The sequence below is a fragment of the Hyperoodon ampullatus genome, assembly GCF_949752795.1.
Source record: "Hyperoodon ampullatus genome assembly, chromosome: 13".
Taxonomy (NCBI): domain Eukaryota; kingdom Metazoa; phylum Chordata; class Mammalia; order Artiodactyla; family Ziphiidae; genus Hyperoodon; species Hyperoodon ampullatus.
The window spans coordinates 73,804,956-73,824,372 of record NC_136926.1 but is presented as its reverse complement, the minus strand read 5'-3'; the positions used below and the strand labels follow the sequence as shown (position 1 = coordinate 73,824,372).

Sequence of the window (19,417 nt, the reverse complement as noted above, 5' to 3'; positions counted from 1 at the left end):
CCCTCTTCAATTATTAGTGTCATAACATGAAAAGTTTATCTTTTTTGCTAAAAACCAACACATCGGTACATCTGTCAAAGACGTAGATTCATGGACACATTGAAGTTTCTTCATATTTAAGCTTGATAAACTTTTATTTCCTTAAATTTTAAGTCTTAAAGTAAAACATCAATATGCTCTTAGGCAAGGAAAACAGACCAAGGCCCGAAGCCCTGTGGCTTACCTCCATCTCATCCCTCTGCTCGCTGTTTTCTTCATCTTGACCTCCGTTTTTGGGCATATAGGCCATTTTCAATCGCAAAAATCCCTTAACTCGAGATTTATGGCTGCATGATGGAACAAAATTGGTTATAAAGGATGTGACTTGGTTACATCTTTATGATGGTTCATATTTATGATGCTTTAAAAAAAATGCCATAGGAAAAGAAGTTGGAATTTTCCTCAGAGAAAACCAACAGCCAAAGCATAAGAAACGGCAGCAGCCCAAAGCCTCACCTTCTTGGTCTGAGGAGAAAATCCTTAAATGTGTAGGGTCGCTCCATCGTTGGATCTTCTGTCTAAAGGAAGAAAAAGTAAGTTTCAATCCTCCTGATAGTTTCGTTTATTTCAGATACACCCAAGTGGATTACAGAGAATACATTTTCAGGTTTTAGAACATGAGCCTGGCGAAAACAGAGTTGGTTCCTTACCCAGTACTTGACAATTAATTACACATTTCATAGGTCACAAAGCTTTACTCAAGATCCACTAGATGTCACTATCAACACCCATTTTTAGGAGCCAACCTCAGCCTGAGACAAATGACAGAATTGTAGTTGTCACTGCCAAGTGTAATTTCTAACTGCTGGGTGCAGGGCTCAATCTCACGCTGCTGATTAACTCTGGAGAACTGGGGGTCACTGGTGCCTGCCTGCTTGTCCCTGTGATTCAAGAAACCTAAAAATGCAGTTAATAGGAAAATATGCAAGATCAATCTGTGAATGCAATTTTACTTTATTTTTAACATTCAAATATCATGTCATCTGAAAGACGGTTTCCTCCACAGACTGTCCTAGGTGGCATCATTCATCAGCCTTTTGCTGGTGCTTATTTCAAGAAGCTATGAATGTAATGGTGGTATTTATTCATTTTTGAAAGAAATCAGTATTTTATTGTGCAAAATCAGATGGTCAAAGTAAGCAGGCAACTGGAAAAATAAATGTTGCTATTTCGTTAATTTAAAAATACTATGTGCAGTAAAACTTCAAATACCTAGACTCTTTAATTAAACACAATTAAAAACATTTACTTCTGTAGCAAGAGAGACAAACCACAAAATGATTTATTATGTATCAGAAGGGTATGTGTGTGTATATGCATTTATATTTGTAACATTATCTGTTTATGTCACTCTCTGCTTTAAACTCGTGATGGCTTCCTACTCTGCTTATAATATGCTGAAAATTCTTTCCTATGGACCTATAAGGTTAAAACATGATGTGGTTCTTTTTTTTTTTTTGCAGTACACGGGCCTCTCACTGCTGTGGCCTCTCCCGTTGCGGAGCACAGGCTCCAGACGCGCAGGCCCTGCGGCCATGGCTCACGGGCCCAGCCGCTCCGCGGCATGTGGGATCTTCCCGGACCGGTGCACGAACCCGTGTCCCCTGCATCGACAGGCGGACTCTCAACCATTGCACCACCAGGGAAGCCCCATGATGTGGTTCTTAATTACCTATAACCTCACTGTGAACCAGTCTCTCCACTGACCCCACACTCCACCCGTCCTGACCTCCTCTGTCCCGCGTGCACATCACATCTAATCCTGCCCTAGCAGGTCCTTCTACTGAACAGCTCTGGCTCCAGATGGCCATGGCGGTCTCCACTTTGTCACCCAGGTCTGGGATCCCAAGTCACATCTTCAGACACCACATCCTAAATCGCCACCATAGCCTCCCTTTATTATCCTCTGTCACAACATCCTGATTTATACCCCCCTTTTCACCATCTGAAATTATCTTGCTCATTTATTTATTAACTAGTTTATTAACATCCATCACCTGTAGAATATAACCTCATGAGATCAGAGACTTGGATTTGCTCGCCACTGTATTCTTAGTGCCAAGAGCATTGCCTGACACAAAGTAAGTACCTGTACAAGTAGCTGATTAACCCACCTGATCTACAGTAGAGTACTGAGGCCACAAAAATTCACCATCACTCAAGAAAGTCAGTTATATTCTCTAGACTTTTTTCTAAATTCAGACAAAAAAAAAAAATCAGAGAACTTACCGGGACTCTAAAAATGGAACTGTCCATACACTACATAGTTTAAATGACAGACACCACACAAATCAAGAGGCAGGCATCCTAGGTCTGTGTCTTGGCTTTGTTACCTACAGAGCCATGTGGCCAAGGACAAGTTCCTTAGCTCTCTGTGCCTCAGTGTCCTCATCTATAGTGTAGGGCAGTAACAGGATCTTAGAGTTGTGACGATTAAACCAATCATTTGAGCTGGTATCAATACACAGCAAGTTCTCACAAGGGTTCCTGGCACACTTAACAAATGTTGGCCATTGTCATCATCAGCCAACTCTACATTTTCATGTCACGTGTGAGCACTGCCAACTCAACACTCTGCAAAAAGGCAGGGCATTAAAAAATGAAAATTCACCTCCATGGAAATTCTCCAGTGTGAACAAGACCGTTATCTTGCAGATAACGAAAGGATTCTTCCTGGCACTACTCAGGCTCCTGCTGGATCCTATTCCCTGGAGAAGAGCCCAGGGGAGACTCCCAGGTCAGCACTGAGATGGTAGAAAGCCATCTCAAACAGGTTGATGCTAACGGTATTACTGGCCAAAATAGACGCTGCAACCCCCTGTCCCTTTTGAATGTCCTGTGAGCGTTCAAAAGAAAATCTGGTTACACAGCAATTTCATCTTAAAAAGATTTGTTGCTTTCAACAGAACTGCAGTTACTTTGACACATATGTAATGAGGTAAATAACTCTGTGGGCAAGTGGAAGGGAATGGCCTTCTCAGGACCTTAGACTCAAAACAGGGATGCAACAGCTACAAGCACCCAGGCCTTAGACTGAGCCCCCCGCCCCCTCGGCCCGTGACTGCACCACAGATCAAGGCTGAAGACCCAAGGTCTGGTCAGCCTTCTGATCACTGGGCAAGTCACCTCCCTCTCTGGGCCCAGGTGTCCTCACCTGTAAAATACAGGGAGTGGATAAATGGTCTTTAAAGTCCCTCTAAGGTCTATGATACTGAATTCTGTACATGTGAGAGGGAACCATTACCCTGGTACCAGCTGGAATTATAAAAGGGGTGTTCATCATCTGCGTTACCTTCAAGCACAATTAAGGTGCCAGATAATAACACCACCTCCCCAAAAATGTCTCACTGTAGGAAAACTGAAATTCAAGTTAACCCTGGTTGCCTTGAGTGGCACTTGACTAAAATAGGAGAAATTAATGTTTTTAAAATAGCTCTCTCAACCCAGCGTGTTTCCCATAGATACAGAGATTTTGCATCTGGTAGGGGTAATGCGCTGGGACTCAAAGGGCAGGGGAGACACAACTGATGGTCGAGGCGAGGAAAGTTTCCGAGGCATAAAAGGCAAACACCCACCAGAAATGTCATTCTGTTGTTAATACAAGTCTTGGAGTTATTTTTGTCTCTAAGTAATTATTAAAGATAAGTCATAAAAGCCTGTATGAACTTCTGGGCAATGACGCAGGATTTAACAGACAGATGTAAAAATGATAGTGTTCTTTAAAAAAAATCAGTAAGAGGAGGACAGTTACAGGGACTTCCCTGGCGGTCCAGTGGTTAGGACACCACGCTCCCACTGCAGGGGGCACAGGTTTGATCCCTGGTCGGGGAACTAAGATCCTGCGTGCCACGCGGCACGGCCAAAAACAGAGTAGATCCTGAAATAGGAAAAGAAAATGCTACAAGAACAGGACAGTTGCGGCTAAGTTCATCACCTCTGGTGCCACACTGTAAAAGAATAAAATAGAGGAGCTCAGTTTGAGCTGCACTACAGACGTCAGGCTGGTAGGACTACGTTGCTTAAAATACAGTCCCCACCTCCTCTCTCCTCCACATGCCTCCAGCTCGTCACACTGCCCAAGTCTCCCAGGTAACAACGTACGTCATCACAGTCGCCGTGCCTCTGCTTACAGCCAAGGTGCTGTTTCACAGAGCTGGATGGAAACTTGGTATCATCTATGTGTATGCCCTCATTTTATAGGTGAGAAAAACAGAGGCCCCAAAAGGACTGCTAACTTATTAAGGTTACCAAGGCAACCTGCCCATCTCCAAGCTCGGAGTCAACTATTCCTGAGAGATCTTTTAAAGCTTGACATTTGGAGACTTCCGTGAATATGAATCTATGTTTTCTGAATTCTCAGACCTGCATAAAAGGTCGCGTGACTAACCTTATTTACTCTCCCTCTTCCCTCCTCGTCTTTTACTCACTTCCACCCACACTCGATAATAAATAAAATGGAAAAAATATTAAAGACGGGTGGCATCTTTGGAATAGAAGCAAAGGAAACAGATCCCTACCATTCTAAATTCCCTGGGCCCAATTTCCTATCCTTTTTCTTCCACAAATAAAACTGGGAGAACTGGTCTGAGAGCCAAGAATGAAAGTGAATGACAAGTCCAGATTATTTTCTTTCATCTGGAAGCATCTGATAAAGCACCGAGGAATCCATGATCAAAGGGGGAAAAAGAAGTTTCTTTTCTTTCTCATTATCACTCTTTACTCTTTCGTGTTTAAGGGACAAAACCCTAGCCAACACTGGCCTCCTCGGTAATCGAGGTAGTGAGGCTCTGACACGCAGAGCACACCCCAGCTTCACACAACCCTCCCGGCCTCGTCCCTCTGTTTCAAGTGGCCTCCTTCACTCGTCTCCCTGGCAGAACTCCGACCCGGACTGGCCCAATGCTCACAAGGGCACACGATTATCCAGAGACCCAACAGTGGGCAGTGGGCCGAGAAGGACCCGTGGTGCCCCAGTCTGAGATGTTCAAGTGTCCTGACCCTCCGGCTCTTCCCGGTATCACAGAATTTATAGCTGCAAGTTAGGACAGCTTAGGAGAGCCACTCCTAAGAATTTAAAAGCATGGTTTTATACTGCAAATGCCACTTTCCACCAGCAGCTGCACCCAGAGGCCTCTAGGACTGCAGCAAGGGAAGAAGGTTCTTTAGTGAACATCAGTTACTAAGTCTAAACTATGTTTTTCAAAAAGCACACCAAAACCCCACAAAGTAGGGTATTTAAATGATTAAAAATAATTTCCTAACAATTGTGAGAGGTTACATTAACTTCAGTTTTGTGGTCCTGAATCTTTTCCATCAAGTTCCTGATTTAGAAAAGAGCTTCATTCAAATGCTGCAACTTCTTAGACCAGAATCAAGGCAGAGATGATTCTTTTCTAAAGGAAGAAAGCTTCATGCTATCTTGGGGCAACAAGATAAAGCTTAAAATGCCTTGTAGTAAATAAGTGTGTATATATGTCAAGATGGAAGTGTATGTAATTAGGTATTTTGCTAATATAGATTTTAAAAAGAGTAACAAAAGATTACTTCTCTTCTTTATCTTAATTTCTATGATTCCAAATCTCTGGGCCTTTTCTCTACCTAAATTAAATATTCTTGGTATATTAAATATGTAGAACTATAGGGAAACAGCTTCAGGTAGGGGAAAAAAGCTGAATGAAAAATCACCACGTAAACCCTGGTGTGGGAATCCCTCCACCCCCAGTTCCCTCCAACAGCCAGAATTATTATCTTAGGAAAAGGTCATCCAGAATCACGTATTTTTCACCTAAGCCAGAGAACTCTGGTCTGATCTCACCTGAGCCATCTAATAGGGTGCCATTTGCCATGTGTGGCTTTTAAAATATAAATTTTAATTAATTAGAATGAAATAAAATAGATAAATTCCGTTCTTCAGTCACATTAGCTACATTTCAAATGCTCGACTACCACATGTGGCTACCGTGATGGTGGCCCTGCTAAGCCACACGAGTGAGGAACCTGCTTCACTGATTCTTCATCAGAGAGTAGAATTATGCTTATCAGCAAACATCTGTTAAAGGAACAAATTCTCTATCAGCTAATGGGGCTGTAAAGAATTAATTAATAACCAAACACCCAGTCCGATTTGTTAAACCTTGAGAAGGCTTGGAAGGGTGGGCGACAGCACCTTCACCACCACGTGACAGCTCTCCACTACCTTCTCTCATTATTAGTAAGACCTAAGTTCTTTAATCTAAAATTCGATGACATCAAACAATACTGCATCCACAGGCCACAGAGCCATATATATATAAACTGCCTTGACAGTGGTTATATAGCTATCAAGAAAAGAGCATTCATAATTTATCCACAAAATATATTCAAATGCTAACATCCACTTTACATGCCCACACTTGTGTTATCATACAAAATTAACTGTGCTATTTTCCCATGAGTGTCCTATACATGTGATCAAATATACATATGAGAGCACCTCAAATCTTGGGACCAAAGCCATATATCCACTCAGAATATGCCGGTTGGGTTCTCCTACCACTTAGAGGCTAATGAATGCACCTTCACCTCTCCTTCTGCTCCCTTTGTGGTCCATCTTGGAGACTGCGGTGGGCTCCACAAAGCCAGTCAATGTTAAGGAGGAGATATAGCACTCCAGTGGAAGCTCATCTTGGGACAGATGGAAAACTGGGAGGCTCCACTTCTCAACTGGCTCAGCTCCTGTGAAAGTCCTCAGTCCTCTCTGGTCTCTCCCTCTTCCACTCTTTTTTTTTTTTTTTTTTTTTTTGCGGTACACGGGTCTCTCACTGTCGTGGCCTCTCCCGTTGCGGAGCACAGGCTCCGGACGCGCAGGCTCAGCGGCCATGGCTCACGGGCCCAGCCGCTCCGCGGCATGTGGGATCTTCCCGGACCGGGGCACAAACCTGTGTCCCCTGCATCAGCAGGCGGACTCCCAGCCACTGCGCCACCAGGGAAGCCCCTCCCCTCTTCCACTCTTTAACCGGCTGGCTTCCATTCCCGCCTGGAGCCTTGGCATCGCTTCCTTCTTTGAAAGCTCACTCTTGCCTCCACCGAAACCCAAAGGTAAACTGTTCCCTCTACTCATGTGGTCTCTGAAGAGGAACACCCTTCTATTCTCTGGGAGCTCCACTCAACCTTTCAAAACCAATCTGCACTCAATCACTCAAGGGATTGTTGGAGCAAGTTGTTTAAAAATTTCACCTACACCTCTTAGAGTTAATATATAATTTGCCTTGACTGTGATGTGGTTTTTATGTTGGGGAAAAGGGAGGTTGGGGACACACATGAAAGAACTGGCCAACCAACCAACACTGCCGAAAAGTGTGAGGCGGTTACAGCTTCAACCTGAAGAGCATGAAGAGAAGACCCACTGATGTAGAAATACGTGAACAGTCTTTCTGCACAAAGGTGGAGATATCCATACGCTCTCAATGTGACTTTAAAAGAACAATCAGGGTTCTGATGGCTTATGCCATCAAGCATAAGCCCACCTTCCACAAGCACCTTGGAGCTTCAGGTTTTTATACAGAAACAAACAAAAATATTCTAATGATATTATTTTCGCTTCCGATCTTTTGGAAGGGAAGGCGCTTGAAACCTTTCTTCCTTAACAGCTCCCCTGAGTCAGCAAGAACACAGGGCTTGCCATCATGTTCCTTCCCAACAGAGCTTCACAGCTTCCTGGGTGAGACACAGTCTTTCTTGGTCTTTAACACACAGCCATAGCTAGAGTTTCAACACAGCAGGAGGCTCACACTAGGTGGTTTGAGTCCTTTTAGTGTATAGACTACTTACACTATTTGCTCACATGAAGCATTTAAAAACATAATAAAATGCCCTTGGAAGGCAGAAATGTTTGACTATCCTCTCTCAGGTGCTACTTTAGGCACTTTGTGCTGCCCCGGGGAAGGAGGTCCGGGAGCTGGAACACGAGACCATCTACCTCTCACGAAGGAGGTCTTGGACCCCCATCCTATTGATACTGGAACGTGTGAGAGTCACCTTTCAGCTCAGTTAATGTCAACAGCCCCAACTGTTTTGCTGCTCGTCTGAGTGGAGAGGAATGGTAGCAACGCCACACATGCTAACCCAGTACAACTTCTGAAGCCAGAGTGGGTGTTTCCGGCTGACAAGTTCACTCAGTACCAATAGCATCTTTTCTTTTGTCTCTGTGCTGACTGAGAAAGCCATGAAAACACTAGCTTGTATAGATGTAGCCCAAGAGAAACAGCATGTACAATTCTAGACAAAGGGAACAGACGTTTGATTAGACCCAAGAGGTGAACTTGAAAGCAGGGACATTCCAGTGACAAGGAGGAGGGGTTTGACAGAAGCAGGTAGCTGTTTTGTATGATGTGACAAAGGAAGACACACTAAGGATCAGACGAGAAGGCAGCCTGTGACGCTGCCAGGCATCCGTGGATGGTTCAGATGCACTTGATTTTTACGGTTAAGCTATCTCCTATCCCCTTGAAAGGACCACCTTCTAGAAAGGGCTGGGGCCAGAGTACACACGCTTCTCCACTGTGTTGAGGAAATGCCGCCCTGAACATACACCCAAACTGCAGACGGTTAGAAACTGCTGCTCAGAGCACGCGCTGTAAAGCAGGTGACCGTTCTTACCGGGAGATGACTAAGGGGTATGTCCACCTGTCCCAGGAAGTCGTCTCGTGTCTGTTGAGAAGAGAGAAAAGAATTAATGTTTCCATCTATTTGCTGATGTCAAATAGATGAATGTCAGCATTCTTAAAAGTGTTCCTTTACAAATAGAGAGAGGTCCAGGGCCTGACATGGGACAGCAGGGGGGATGGGTTGAAGGCAGAGACCCAGGTGAGGCACAGACAGCCGTCGCCTCAGAGACCAGTGAGCCCAAGGCCTCACACAGCTGACCTTTAGCTGCCTGAGACTCTGTAGGGCATCTACCACCCAACACATTGGAGACAAATCCTCTCTTGGACCTGGGGAGCATGCGATCAGTCAGGGAAGGGATACCTGGGACCCCAGAGGGTTTGGGGGCACAGCTGGCCCAGTTTAAAGAGAAGGTGGTAAAGAAATGTTGGGACCATTTTCACGAATATTTATTAAGTTCTATAAACAAAAGAGCTCCTTGAGAGCTGAGTCTTGGGAAAGAGTCCAGAGTCCAGTTATTAATATATCTTATACATTACTTATTAAAATAGGGCACTGAACTTTCAGTCTAGTAAGTACACTGCTTCAGAATCCAAGATCATGCATGAGCTACTGGTTACATCACTGGACACACTGTGCTTCTTCCTCTCTCCATCTCCCACACAGACCCCCATGAAATGCACGTGGAGAAGCTCACAGGTGCCCTTTCAGACTCTGGGAAGCAAAGGAAGTCATAACTCAGGGTCAGGGGTCCCTGGTCTGGACCACGGGGTGTCCAGTAGGTCATGCTGACACAATGTCCTGCTGTAGGAGGGCTTGTGTCAGAGCCTCTGATGCTTAGATGACCTGCGATGTGAACCAGAAGGAACACGACGACTTCTGTTACCTGTAAAAACAAGCAGTTGCTTCTACCACATTCAAAATGCCTGTTGTAGGGCTTCCCTGGTGGCACAGTGGTTGGGAGTCCGCCTGCCAGTGCAGGGGATGCAGGTTCGTGCCCCGGTCTGGGAAGATCCCACATGCCGCGGAGCAGCTGGGCCCGTGAGCCATGGCCGCTGGGCCTGCGCGTCCGGAGCCTGTGCTCCACAACGGGAGGGGCCGCAACGGTGAGAGGCCCGCGTACCGCCACAAAAAAAAAAAAAAAAAAATTGCCTATTGTAGCTGGAAAGTTCTTCAGACATAATCAGACTTGTCCTACTGCTAGCCTGGGGAAAAGCCCAAGAGACAATCCTAACTCCGAATCCTGGGCTCTTATTTTCACTCTTTACTGGTTTCCTATGAAATTTTCTAATTTAGAAAACATGCTTTTGAAGCACACTTGAAAACATTCTCTTCTTGCATTTAAAAAGCAGCAGCAGATAAATGTGAACAAGATTTACTGAAATGATTTGCTCCATGCTTAGAATTTCCTTGTATGTGATTAACTAGAAAACTATCTGTGTCCTCTAAACAATACATGAGAGATAATGAGAAATCAGTTACTACTGGCTGAGCGTGCACAAAGCAGGAGAAGGGCCCCCATCCTTCTGGTAAGACTCTGCTTTCTTTTATTTTCTCAGCTATGTCTGCCTCAGCCCACCAGGGATACCTCACCGAGCATATGGCCGTCAGGTGCCGATGCTGTATATCTTAACAAGCAGCAGTCAGCACAAGGCCCAGAAAGTAGACATCTTCACTGTCCAAAGAATTAGGGAGCAGAGTCCCCATTCTGAATTTGTCTGATTTAACTATCAAGCCAGTGTAAATGTCAGTTAATTCCACTATCAAAAACACAGAAATGGGGACTTCCCTGGTAGCACAGTGGTTAAGAATCCGCCTCCCAATGCAGGGGACACGGGTTCAAGCCCTGGTCCGGGAAGATCCCACATGCCGCGGAGCAACTAAGCCCGTGTGCCACAACTCCTGAGCCTGAGCTCTAGAGCCCACATGCTGCAACTACTGAAGCCCGCATGCCTAGAGGCTGTGCTCCGCAGCGAGAGAAGCCACTGCAATGAGAAGCCCACGCACCACAACGAGGAGTAGCCCCCGCTCGCCGCAACTAGAGAAGCCCGCATGCAGCAACAAAGACCCAACACAGCCAAAAAAAAAAAACCACACACACACACACAGACACACAGAACTGTCTGCTTCCTGACCATACATCGTGCGTCTACCTAAGAGAGCAGTGAGGTTCCACCACCTGTCCCCTCTCCCCTCCTGCTACGGGTACTGATGCTGTGAAGGAAAAGCACATGGGGATGCAACCATCAGAAGAAGACAGTCTTACCTGAAGCTCCGTTTCATAATCTGCTCTCTGAATAGCTATCTATCGATCGTTAACCTAAGTGCATTTAACAAAAATTCACAAAACATCCACGTGCCCGTGTTGTTTTGCTTGGGAGATGTTAGAGTTGTAAACCCATCAGATGAGTTCACCATCTGAATCAAGAGACAGGCACCTGTGGCTCAGGGCTACAGTAGCAAAGCAAGTGCTGTGGCAAGGCCGCATCTAATCCTCACGGCAGCTGTGGTAGGTGGGCACCATTATTACACCCATTTTACAGATGGGGAACCTAGAGACCAGAGAGGTTCCTAGCTGGGTAGACTGGTTCCAGAGTCTGGGCTCTTAACTAATACACTGTCCCCCATCTCAATAATGGGAAGGAAAGCGTGGCTGTGTACCAGCTTTGGGCTTCTCGTCGGGATGCTGGCTCTCAACAGTGTGGATGAGAAGGGACTCTGATGAGAGCACAGTTTATGAGACTTCGGGGAAGGGGGTTCTGCTAAAACGCCCATTTGGGATGTTATCCTTAACACAACCTCCTGTTCCAACACTGCTCCTTTCCTCAGAGGAGCAGTTTATGGGATCCTAGTGGTACTCACTGCAAAGCTAGGTGGCTTCACTTGTACCTTAACAAGTTTTCTCATTACATTGAAAAAACAATTCCTAAAACAGACGAAGACGGAGCAACCTCACCATTAAAGTAAACAGAAGGCTCTTATTTTCTGGTTTACATCAAGGGCGACTGTAATAAAATCATTTTAAAAATAAAATAGGGATCAAGTGTATAGAGCAGCACATGGTCAAGAGGTATTGGCTTAAAAAAGTGATTCACCAGTCAGTGGAACATGCTGGTGAGATCCAGGTTTCAAAACATCCCACTGTTGCCAAAAGTACAGACATTTCAGGCAATGTAAAATATTTAGGTTAGTGACACTACACCAACATTAAGTGTGTCTTCAGTACCACAGAGGAGATCTAGGAGGGACCAGAGAGCCTACTAGTGGCCTTTACACCAAAATGAGAAGCAGGAGTATTTCAAGGACACCTGGGTGTGCAGATACGGCAGGATCCCTACCTGCGGGCCCTGGAGAGCCAAGGTTTGAGGCCGTCACAGCACCGTTAGATCATCACTACCACAGGATGACACCTTGCACCAATTTTATAAAAATACATTAATCAAATCACTTAAATAATTTCCATTACAAAGTTATTTCCATCCAGCATCATGTTAACCCGAAGAGCTTACAAAAAACCAAATTAGTTTCAACTTACACAGTCCATATTGGCATTTCTTGTGCTTATTTTTAAGTGGTAAATGTTGTCGATTTCAACCTCAATTACCTGTCACACTACCCTAGAGGCTGAAAATGGTGCAGGTTAGTAACACAATTATAAATGTTCCCTTCTGACAAGCCATCAAATATTTTCCCAACATAATGACAATGCAAAATGGAGCCCTTGAAATGTGTCACGTAAGGTGAAACAAAAATCTATATTCCATTACTGGAAAAGTGAAATAAATATACCAAACAGTCTCTCTCTTAGAGTTTGTGTTCCAAATGACGATTAACTACGTTCAAGACCATTCCTCCGAAGGAAAGGGACAAGTGTGCGCCCTTGAGAGGCCATGGAGAGGTATGTGAGAGGTATGTGTGAATATCACTGGACCCCAAAGCCTGGGGACGATCACAAATAGCTCCAGTGAAACCCTAACACAGCCCTCGGGCATTTCTCATTGTGCACACCGGGCCAGAGATGCCAGCACTGAAGTGGACACCAGGCTTAGCTGTCCTCACAAAATAAACGAGAGGCAATTTCTCAAAGAACACATCCATTCATGAAACACCACAGACTTTTGAGCTTTAGGTTAGAATTGCACTCGAAGGATATGATCTGAATCTTACTATGTACTGATGACCACAGAGGTCACCGTGCAAGGGTTAGGCTAGGACTCTGTGCATTTCACATCGAAGCTGTAGGGGAGGAGGGGGACTATGTGGGGAGGACATCACCAGAAGTAAGGGGTGCTGGCACGTAAAGCAGGGGTCGTAGAGGCTCTTTAGGAAAGGTATATCAGAAAGGACGGGCGATGCTTGGAAGGTAAAATGACCCACGTGTAATATAGGAGCTATACATTAAAGCAGCGCTTTTTAAACTTGTGAGTTGCAATCCCACTAGTAGTTCACAAGAAGCATTAAAACAAACTATATATAATGGAATAAAAAATATTAGAGCCTCACATGAAATATAAGTAAGTACTGTTTCGAGGAATTTGTTTCAATGACATACACAGGTGAGTGAGTGTACTAAGTTGTGACGTCAAATTAATTTCTGTTTTGCGTGCCACCATCACAAGTTTAAAAGCCACGTAACTCCAGCAAATGATAACCGTCCAGCGCTACCCATGTCCTAGAAAGCATTAAGGAGCAACTTGCAAGAAAATTATATTGAGAATTTCTCAAGACAGACGGGAGAGAAGTACCAGAGGCATTAGAACATGAGCCACAGAAAAAGAATTTAAGAGTAAAGACGTGGAATGATTACATCTTCTTATATTACAAATCAAGGTAAATCTCCCAACTCTAAACAGAGAGACAGAAAAACAACCTTTGTTTTGCTGCTAAACCAGTAAATGCTTCTAAACCAGTAAATGCTTCTTCCTTGCGAGGCACGCAGCCCATACTCGGGCACCAGCACCGACCAGACAGGGGAGACGGGTTCTATTTTTAGAGTGACTTTGGAAGCATGCACTCTGAATTATCTAAATAATGAATGGCTTGAGAAACTTTTGCAAAAGCTTTTAGACAAAATGTTATAAATATAGTGACAGTCTTCAACAGTCTCCTGTCTGGAGAGTCACCTGGATGTCGAGGTGCACTTAGTTTTAGGTGCTGTCTCATTCCTCAAGAGAGCACGAAGGCAGCTTTACCATCACACACAAAAGGACGGAGGAATATTCCTTTTTCTCCGTCCATACACTCCAGCCTGTCCTCCGACAGCGGAGCTGCTGCGGCTCAGGAGCAGAGTGTGAGTTTGGCCTCCACCCACGCCACCCATCGCATAATCCAACGTTTTACCACCTGGTGCCTCTGGCTTTTCAAGGTGAATTGTTTCAAAACACAGTGTCAAAGTTACCTTAATGAAACAGCCAAGTGGAATTCCACTAAAAATACAGAAAAAGGTCCAGTGATGACATCCTCTGAATGCACACGCTCTTACCAAAATCCACTTGGTAAGCGCCAGAACACAAAACCCAAACAAAATTCAGATACTTTTTTTGCAAAACACAAAGCGCTGTCCCTCCGCCAGCCTCTCTGCCATTTAGTTTAGAGGTTAGGGCTGAAACCTCCCATTCACTAAAACGGAATAAGGTGTGTCCTGGAGACACTGGCTGTTATTTCTAACAACAAATAAGACCTCCCTGTCAACAAGATGTCAGGGCAAACTCAAAGGACTTTTACAGGCTCTGTAAAATCACGCTGGGTAGGCAGGCAGAATGAAACCATGCCGGCTGGATGTGTGATCGTGAAGGCCTCTATTTTAAGGGACACTTCGCTTGAAATACAGAAGACAAAACAGAAGGGATAGACGGAGCAAAGAACCATCCTGCTGGCAAAGACTACGGTAGCTCGGCAGTAGCCGCCAGGCTTTAACCAGGAGCATAACTAGACCAGTTCAAACTGGGCTGTGAGAAGCCAGTGCTCTTCAGGTTCCAGGGGAGTCCCCACTGCTCCAGGTGTCCTGCTACCACATCAGGGATGAGGTGCGCTTGACGTCCCCTCTTCCCTCCGGGTGGGTGGAGGAAGCTCCAGGGCACAGTCCAGTCCTCTCCCCCCTCCAAATGTAAGCATCTTCCAGGCCAGGGGTCAACTGAGGGTCACAGGAATTACAGCCTTCTGCCAAGCTTGATACTCTGAACTTAAGATCCAATAAACTCCGGGAATGCAAACACTGGGAAAGAGATTTGGGAACCAGATGCACAAAATGTGAGCAGCACTGCTGAGGTCACTGGCTCCTTCAGGCAGGGGGTCACCCATAGGTAGACGATGCTACACTGTGCCCGGCCTGAAAGGCACAGAGACTAGGTGCCCTCACCTCCTAGGGACAGAAGCTAACTGGCTCTGTACTAGATAGAGAAATGTAACATGAGCCACATCTAGAACTTAAATATTTCTAAGTCCCATAAAAAAAAATAAACAGGTGAAATTAATTCTAATAATATATTTTAGTTGACCCAATATATCCAAAATATTATCATTTCAACGTGTAATCAATATGCAGATTATTACAAAAAGTGTCTTACATTCTTATTTTTGTGCTAAGTCTTTGAAATCTGGTGTTTCTCGCCTACAGCACAGCTCGCTTTGGACCACCTGCATTTCAAGTGCTTGATAGCCACAGGTGGTAGGTATCTCTGTACAGACACTGACCATGACTGCCACATCTCAGAGGCATGAATACAATGCTGCAGGGATACAGCGGGAGAAGTGACTAATTCTGCCCAGGGTCAAGGGCAGACATGACTTTACCAGGGATGAAATCTTCATGCAGGGTCATTTCTTCTCTGGAGAAGTTTTACAATCAATTTTTCTGCAAGCAATTTTAATGATAGATTAAATGTATGAAGAACAAAAGAAAGTAAAGCTACCTCTAGATTCTGTTGTTTATCTGTGAACTCAGCTACCAATAAATAGACTGTAATAATTTGAATGAAATGATTCACGACAGACACGTTTAGTAACCAAAGCAGGGTAAAAGAATGATCGAAGGATGGGGAAAAGGGCACCTAGGGACACCATGGGTTCAATGTCATTTTTATAGTTTGATTTCATGAACAGGTTTACTGCTAAAAGCTCTTCCTCATACTTCAAGGCATTTGGAAGTAGCAGCCCACCTCCTTGTCTGGCTGGACAGTAGTTTGGGTGCGCGGAATATCGTCCTCAAGCAAAAACAGATCACATGTAACATAAGTGCAGTACGGTTCATTCTTGGAATTTTAATGAGTGACGACTCTGAGCTACAAGAGGTACTAGAGCTACAAGAGCTACGAGAGGTACTAGAGGTACTAGAGGTACTAGAGGTACTAGAGGACGCTGACTGACTTTTCAGAGGAGCTCTGGCATCCCAGGTAGGTCCTAATAAGTCTTTTTCTGCAATGGCTGTGTTTTGGCTGAAACCGCATCTCTGGCCAAGGGACCCTATCAAAGTTTGCTGGAGGGAGAGCTCCATCCAGCCATACTCTGGTAAGAACTTCAAGACCGCAAAGAATAATAAGCTTACGTGCAGCTCACCAATCATGTATCAAAAACCTGTTATTAGCAGGTTAAGAAACTTGCCCAGGGTCACTGAGTTAGTCAATAGCAGCCAGAATGTGAACCCTGACAGCATGGACCCTGCCTGGCTCCAGGGTCCATGCTGTCACCACCACAGAGTAACTTCACACTCCATGGACTTAAAAACAAACATGAGCAGTCTCCCCCTACCCCCAGAAGACTCTAGTTGGATGTGCTGCAGCCCCCAACTCCACATCCCCTCAGGTGACGCCTGCCAGATACAGTTCTTGCAATCTGTAAACTCCCATGGAACGTAACCTCAGCACTGTCTGTCCTGTCCACACTCTTACATGTGTCCTTCATTCCTTACCTGTATATTAATACAGAAATGAAATGAGTGACGTGTACGTTTGAAGGAGAAATGAAATGGAGCTAAATACTTCTTATTCTTTGATTAATCCCTTCCCCTGCCCCAATATCTTTTAAAGCTGAGCTCTTCAAACTGCAGCAGGCAGACCCCGGAGGATAAACAAAGACTTTCCAGGGAACTTGGGCATGGGAAGTTTTAAAGAAATCATTGTCTAGACCCCTCCGTATGTCCTCTTCCCTAAACTCGATCTGCCTGAGGACAGAGTCTGTCTTCTGTTCCCTCGCCTGTCCTAAATCACACCCCCCGTCTCCTGCTTCCCAAAGAAAGGCGTACTCCTCACCCTTCCTAATCTTACCACGGTGCAGTGTGCTGGGTATAAAAACCTCTGAAACACAAAACGAAGGGACGGTTTGAAAAGGCACAGCTCCCGAGCTGAGGGGACGCGAGACAGACTCGTACTTCCCCTGGATGACAGGCTCATGGAATGACAATGTCTTGCATAGTTACCATCCATCCAACTAATTTTCTTGTGTATTTGATTTAAAAAATGAAGTCAGATTTTTAAATGAAAGGAAATAAGCCTGATAGGGCTGACTTGTGTTTAGCAATAAGGACTGATTCGGTTAATTCAATTTTATGGCAGATATTTTCCATAAAATGAGCTGTATCTGCGATCACAAGATAAAAGAATCAAAATACTGGATATGTTATGAAATATATTTAAAGCACACACAAAATACTCAATACATTAAAAATTACATCTTTTGCAGCTATTGGACTAATAACTTATCAAGTTACTGATAAATTATAGATGTCATCTTAAAAAAATGTGTGAGAAACAGTTCTTCAAAATTCTTTATAAGGTTTACTGAGCAAAGACGTTTGGAGACCAGAGTTTAAAGCATACAATCGATCATCAAGTCAGGTCATTAACTGGGTTGTCATTAAAAAGTTTCCCTCAAAACTCATTAAGTATTTAAAGCTTCTCCCCCCAGGGGACAGGCTTCTCCTTTCCACATACTACGCTGGTGAGAAAAACAGCCTGGAGAGGAAACCTTCAAAGCTTTGTGAAAAATTAAGCAAATGATTACATGCACCTTCACATTACACCATTTAAAATAAGGAATTTGAAGGACGAAGAGAAATGTCAGTTTCAGATTCCAGCAGGTGCAAATTTAAGAGCAGCAGCGTGTGGGTACTCCTCCATCCGGCGCCTACAAAGGATACCCTGGGAAACAAGGGCCCAGCACCTCCTCCTTCTCGGCTCTTTAGGACAGATTAACATCCGCGGGTACCTGAGCGCTGTCCTTCTGAACAGAAGCAGCAGGACTCAAGTGTGGAGGCAACCAGGCTGGACGTTAGGATCTCCTGGGAAGCTCTCAAAGCGCTGCTACCCAGGCCTCACCTGACACAATTAAATTTCTGGTAGAGGGGCCCAGACCCAGGTGTGTTTTAGAAGCTCTCCAGCTCATGCTTATCTGAGGCCCGGGTTGACAACCAGTGAGTAAAGCTCTCGGTTTTCCTTCTTCACGAAACAGCAACTGTGACTACCTGGTAAACTGGTAGAATTATACTGATTAGCAAACTAATATTAAATCACAGCCTCTAAAGGTATAAAATAGTTCGTGTTCCCTGCATCCCAACCCCAGAGCTCCCCTCCTTTGTGCCTCTACTGTCCTCCCAGAGGAGAACTAGCTGGACCCATTTACACGTGTTGGTAAAAATAACTGCCTGGGCCCGGAATGTGGATGAGATGGGGGAGGGGGATTGATTTTTGGCCACCCCTGTTTGGAACCCTAGCCCTCTGGCCTGATAGGGCTGGGATATTAATAGGAAGAAGACTCACAGGTGCACAGACAAAGCACAGAGATTTCACTGGTCATGGCCAAGGGCTATCTGCTTGCCATTCTAACACCAGGGCTAAAAAGACAAATCCCATTTCAAAATAGAATCAGAGAATGTGGTCTTTAGGAGGGACCTCAAAAGTCATTCAGTGCAAAATATCTGAGACTCCTCTCTCTGTTCATCCTTCAAGTGGGTGCTCACTCCGCCTAGTTTTAAGCACCATCAGTGACGGGGAGCTCACTACCTACTGGGTCGGGAGAAAGGGTATAGGCTTTGGACGCGTATATGCCTAGTTTAAAAGTCCCATGTCTGTCTAGAAACAGCTGAACAGCCAGAGGTGAGTTTCTTAATCACTACCGAAGGCTGATCATCTCATCTGTAAAATGGGGATAGAAACAACTTTATTTTGCACAGTCACTGGGTATGAAATGGGACAACTGGATTCAATAAGCATAATTCCTAACCCAGGGCTTTTTACCCTCAGCACCACTGGCATTTGGGGCTAGATAATACTTTGTTGCAGGGGACCGTCTATGCTACGCATTATAGGGTTTTAGAAACATCCGGCTTTTATCCACAACATGCAAAAGCAACCCCTGCCCCTCAGTTATGATAACCAAAAATAGCTCCAAATACTGTCATATGTCTTGGGAAGGGGGCGTGGATGGGACAAAACTGCCCCCAGTTGAGAACCGCTGTTCTAGTCCACTTGCCTCCCTGTACTCCATAAGGCGTTCATGGCATCTTTGGGCAATTCTGTAAGAATGTTCTCGTGATCTGGTGTTCGTTTTTCTTTAACTCCCACCCCCCGAAGCACCAGGGAAGAAGGAAGCGTAACCTGTACCTCGAAAGTGGCAAAGCTGAGCCCTGAACAAGAGTCCCCCCGACTGCAGCCCTTACATCTGTTTCTACAACACCACGTTCTCTTAGGGGCTAGCTGATCTCTCACAGGGGGATGTGACGGCTTAATCGCTCATTTGAAGA

General features: G+C 44.9%; 1 protein-coding gene across 4 annotated transcripts in view; it reads right to left on the bottom strand.

Moving 5' to 3' along the window:
* Nucleotides 1–19,417, bottom strand: part of NEDD4L (NEDD4 like E3 ubiquitin protein ligase) — a gene marked incomplete at its 5' end in the record, with an annotated part of 347,403 nt that overhangs the window by 74,847 nt on the left and 253,139 nt on the right. For 3 of the 4 annotated variants that reach the window (XM_079718200.1, XM_079718201.1, XM_079718202.1), the window contains 3 exons: nt 224–326; nt 496–557; nt 8,677–8,727. In XM_079718200.1, coding sequence (XP_079574326.1) covers nt 224–326; nt 496–557; nt 8,677–8,727 — 216 coding nt within the window. Of the gene's footprint in view, nt 1–223; nt 327–495; nt 558–8,676; nt 8,728–19,417 lie in introns of those variants that run through there. The other variant, XM_079718203.1, reaches the window with a different exon arrangement.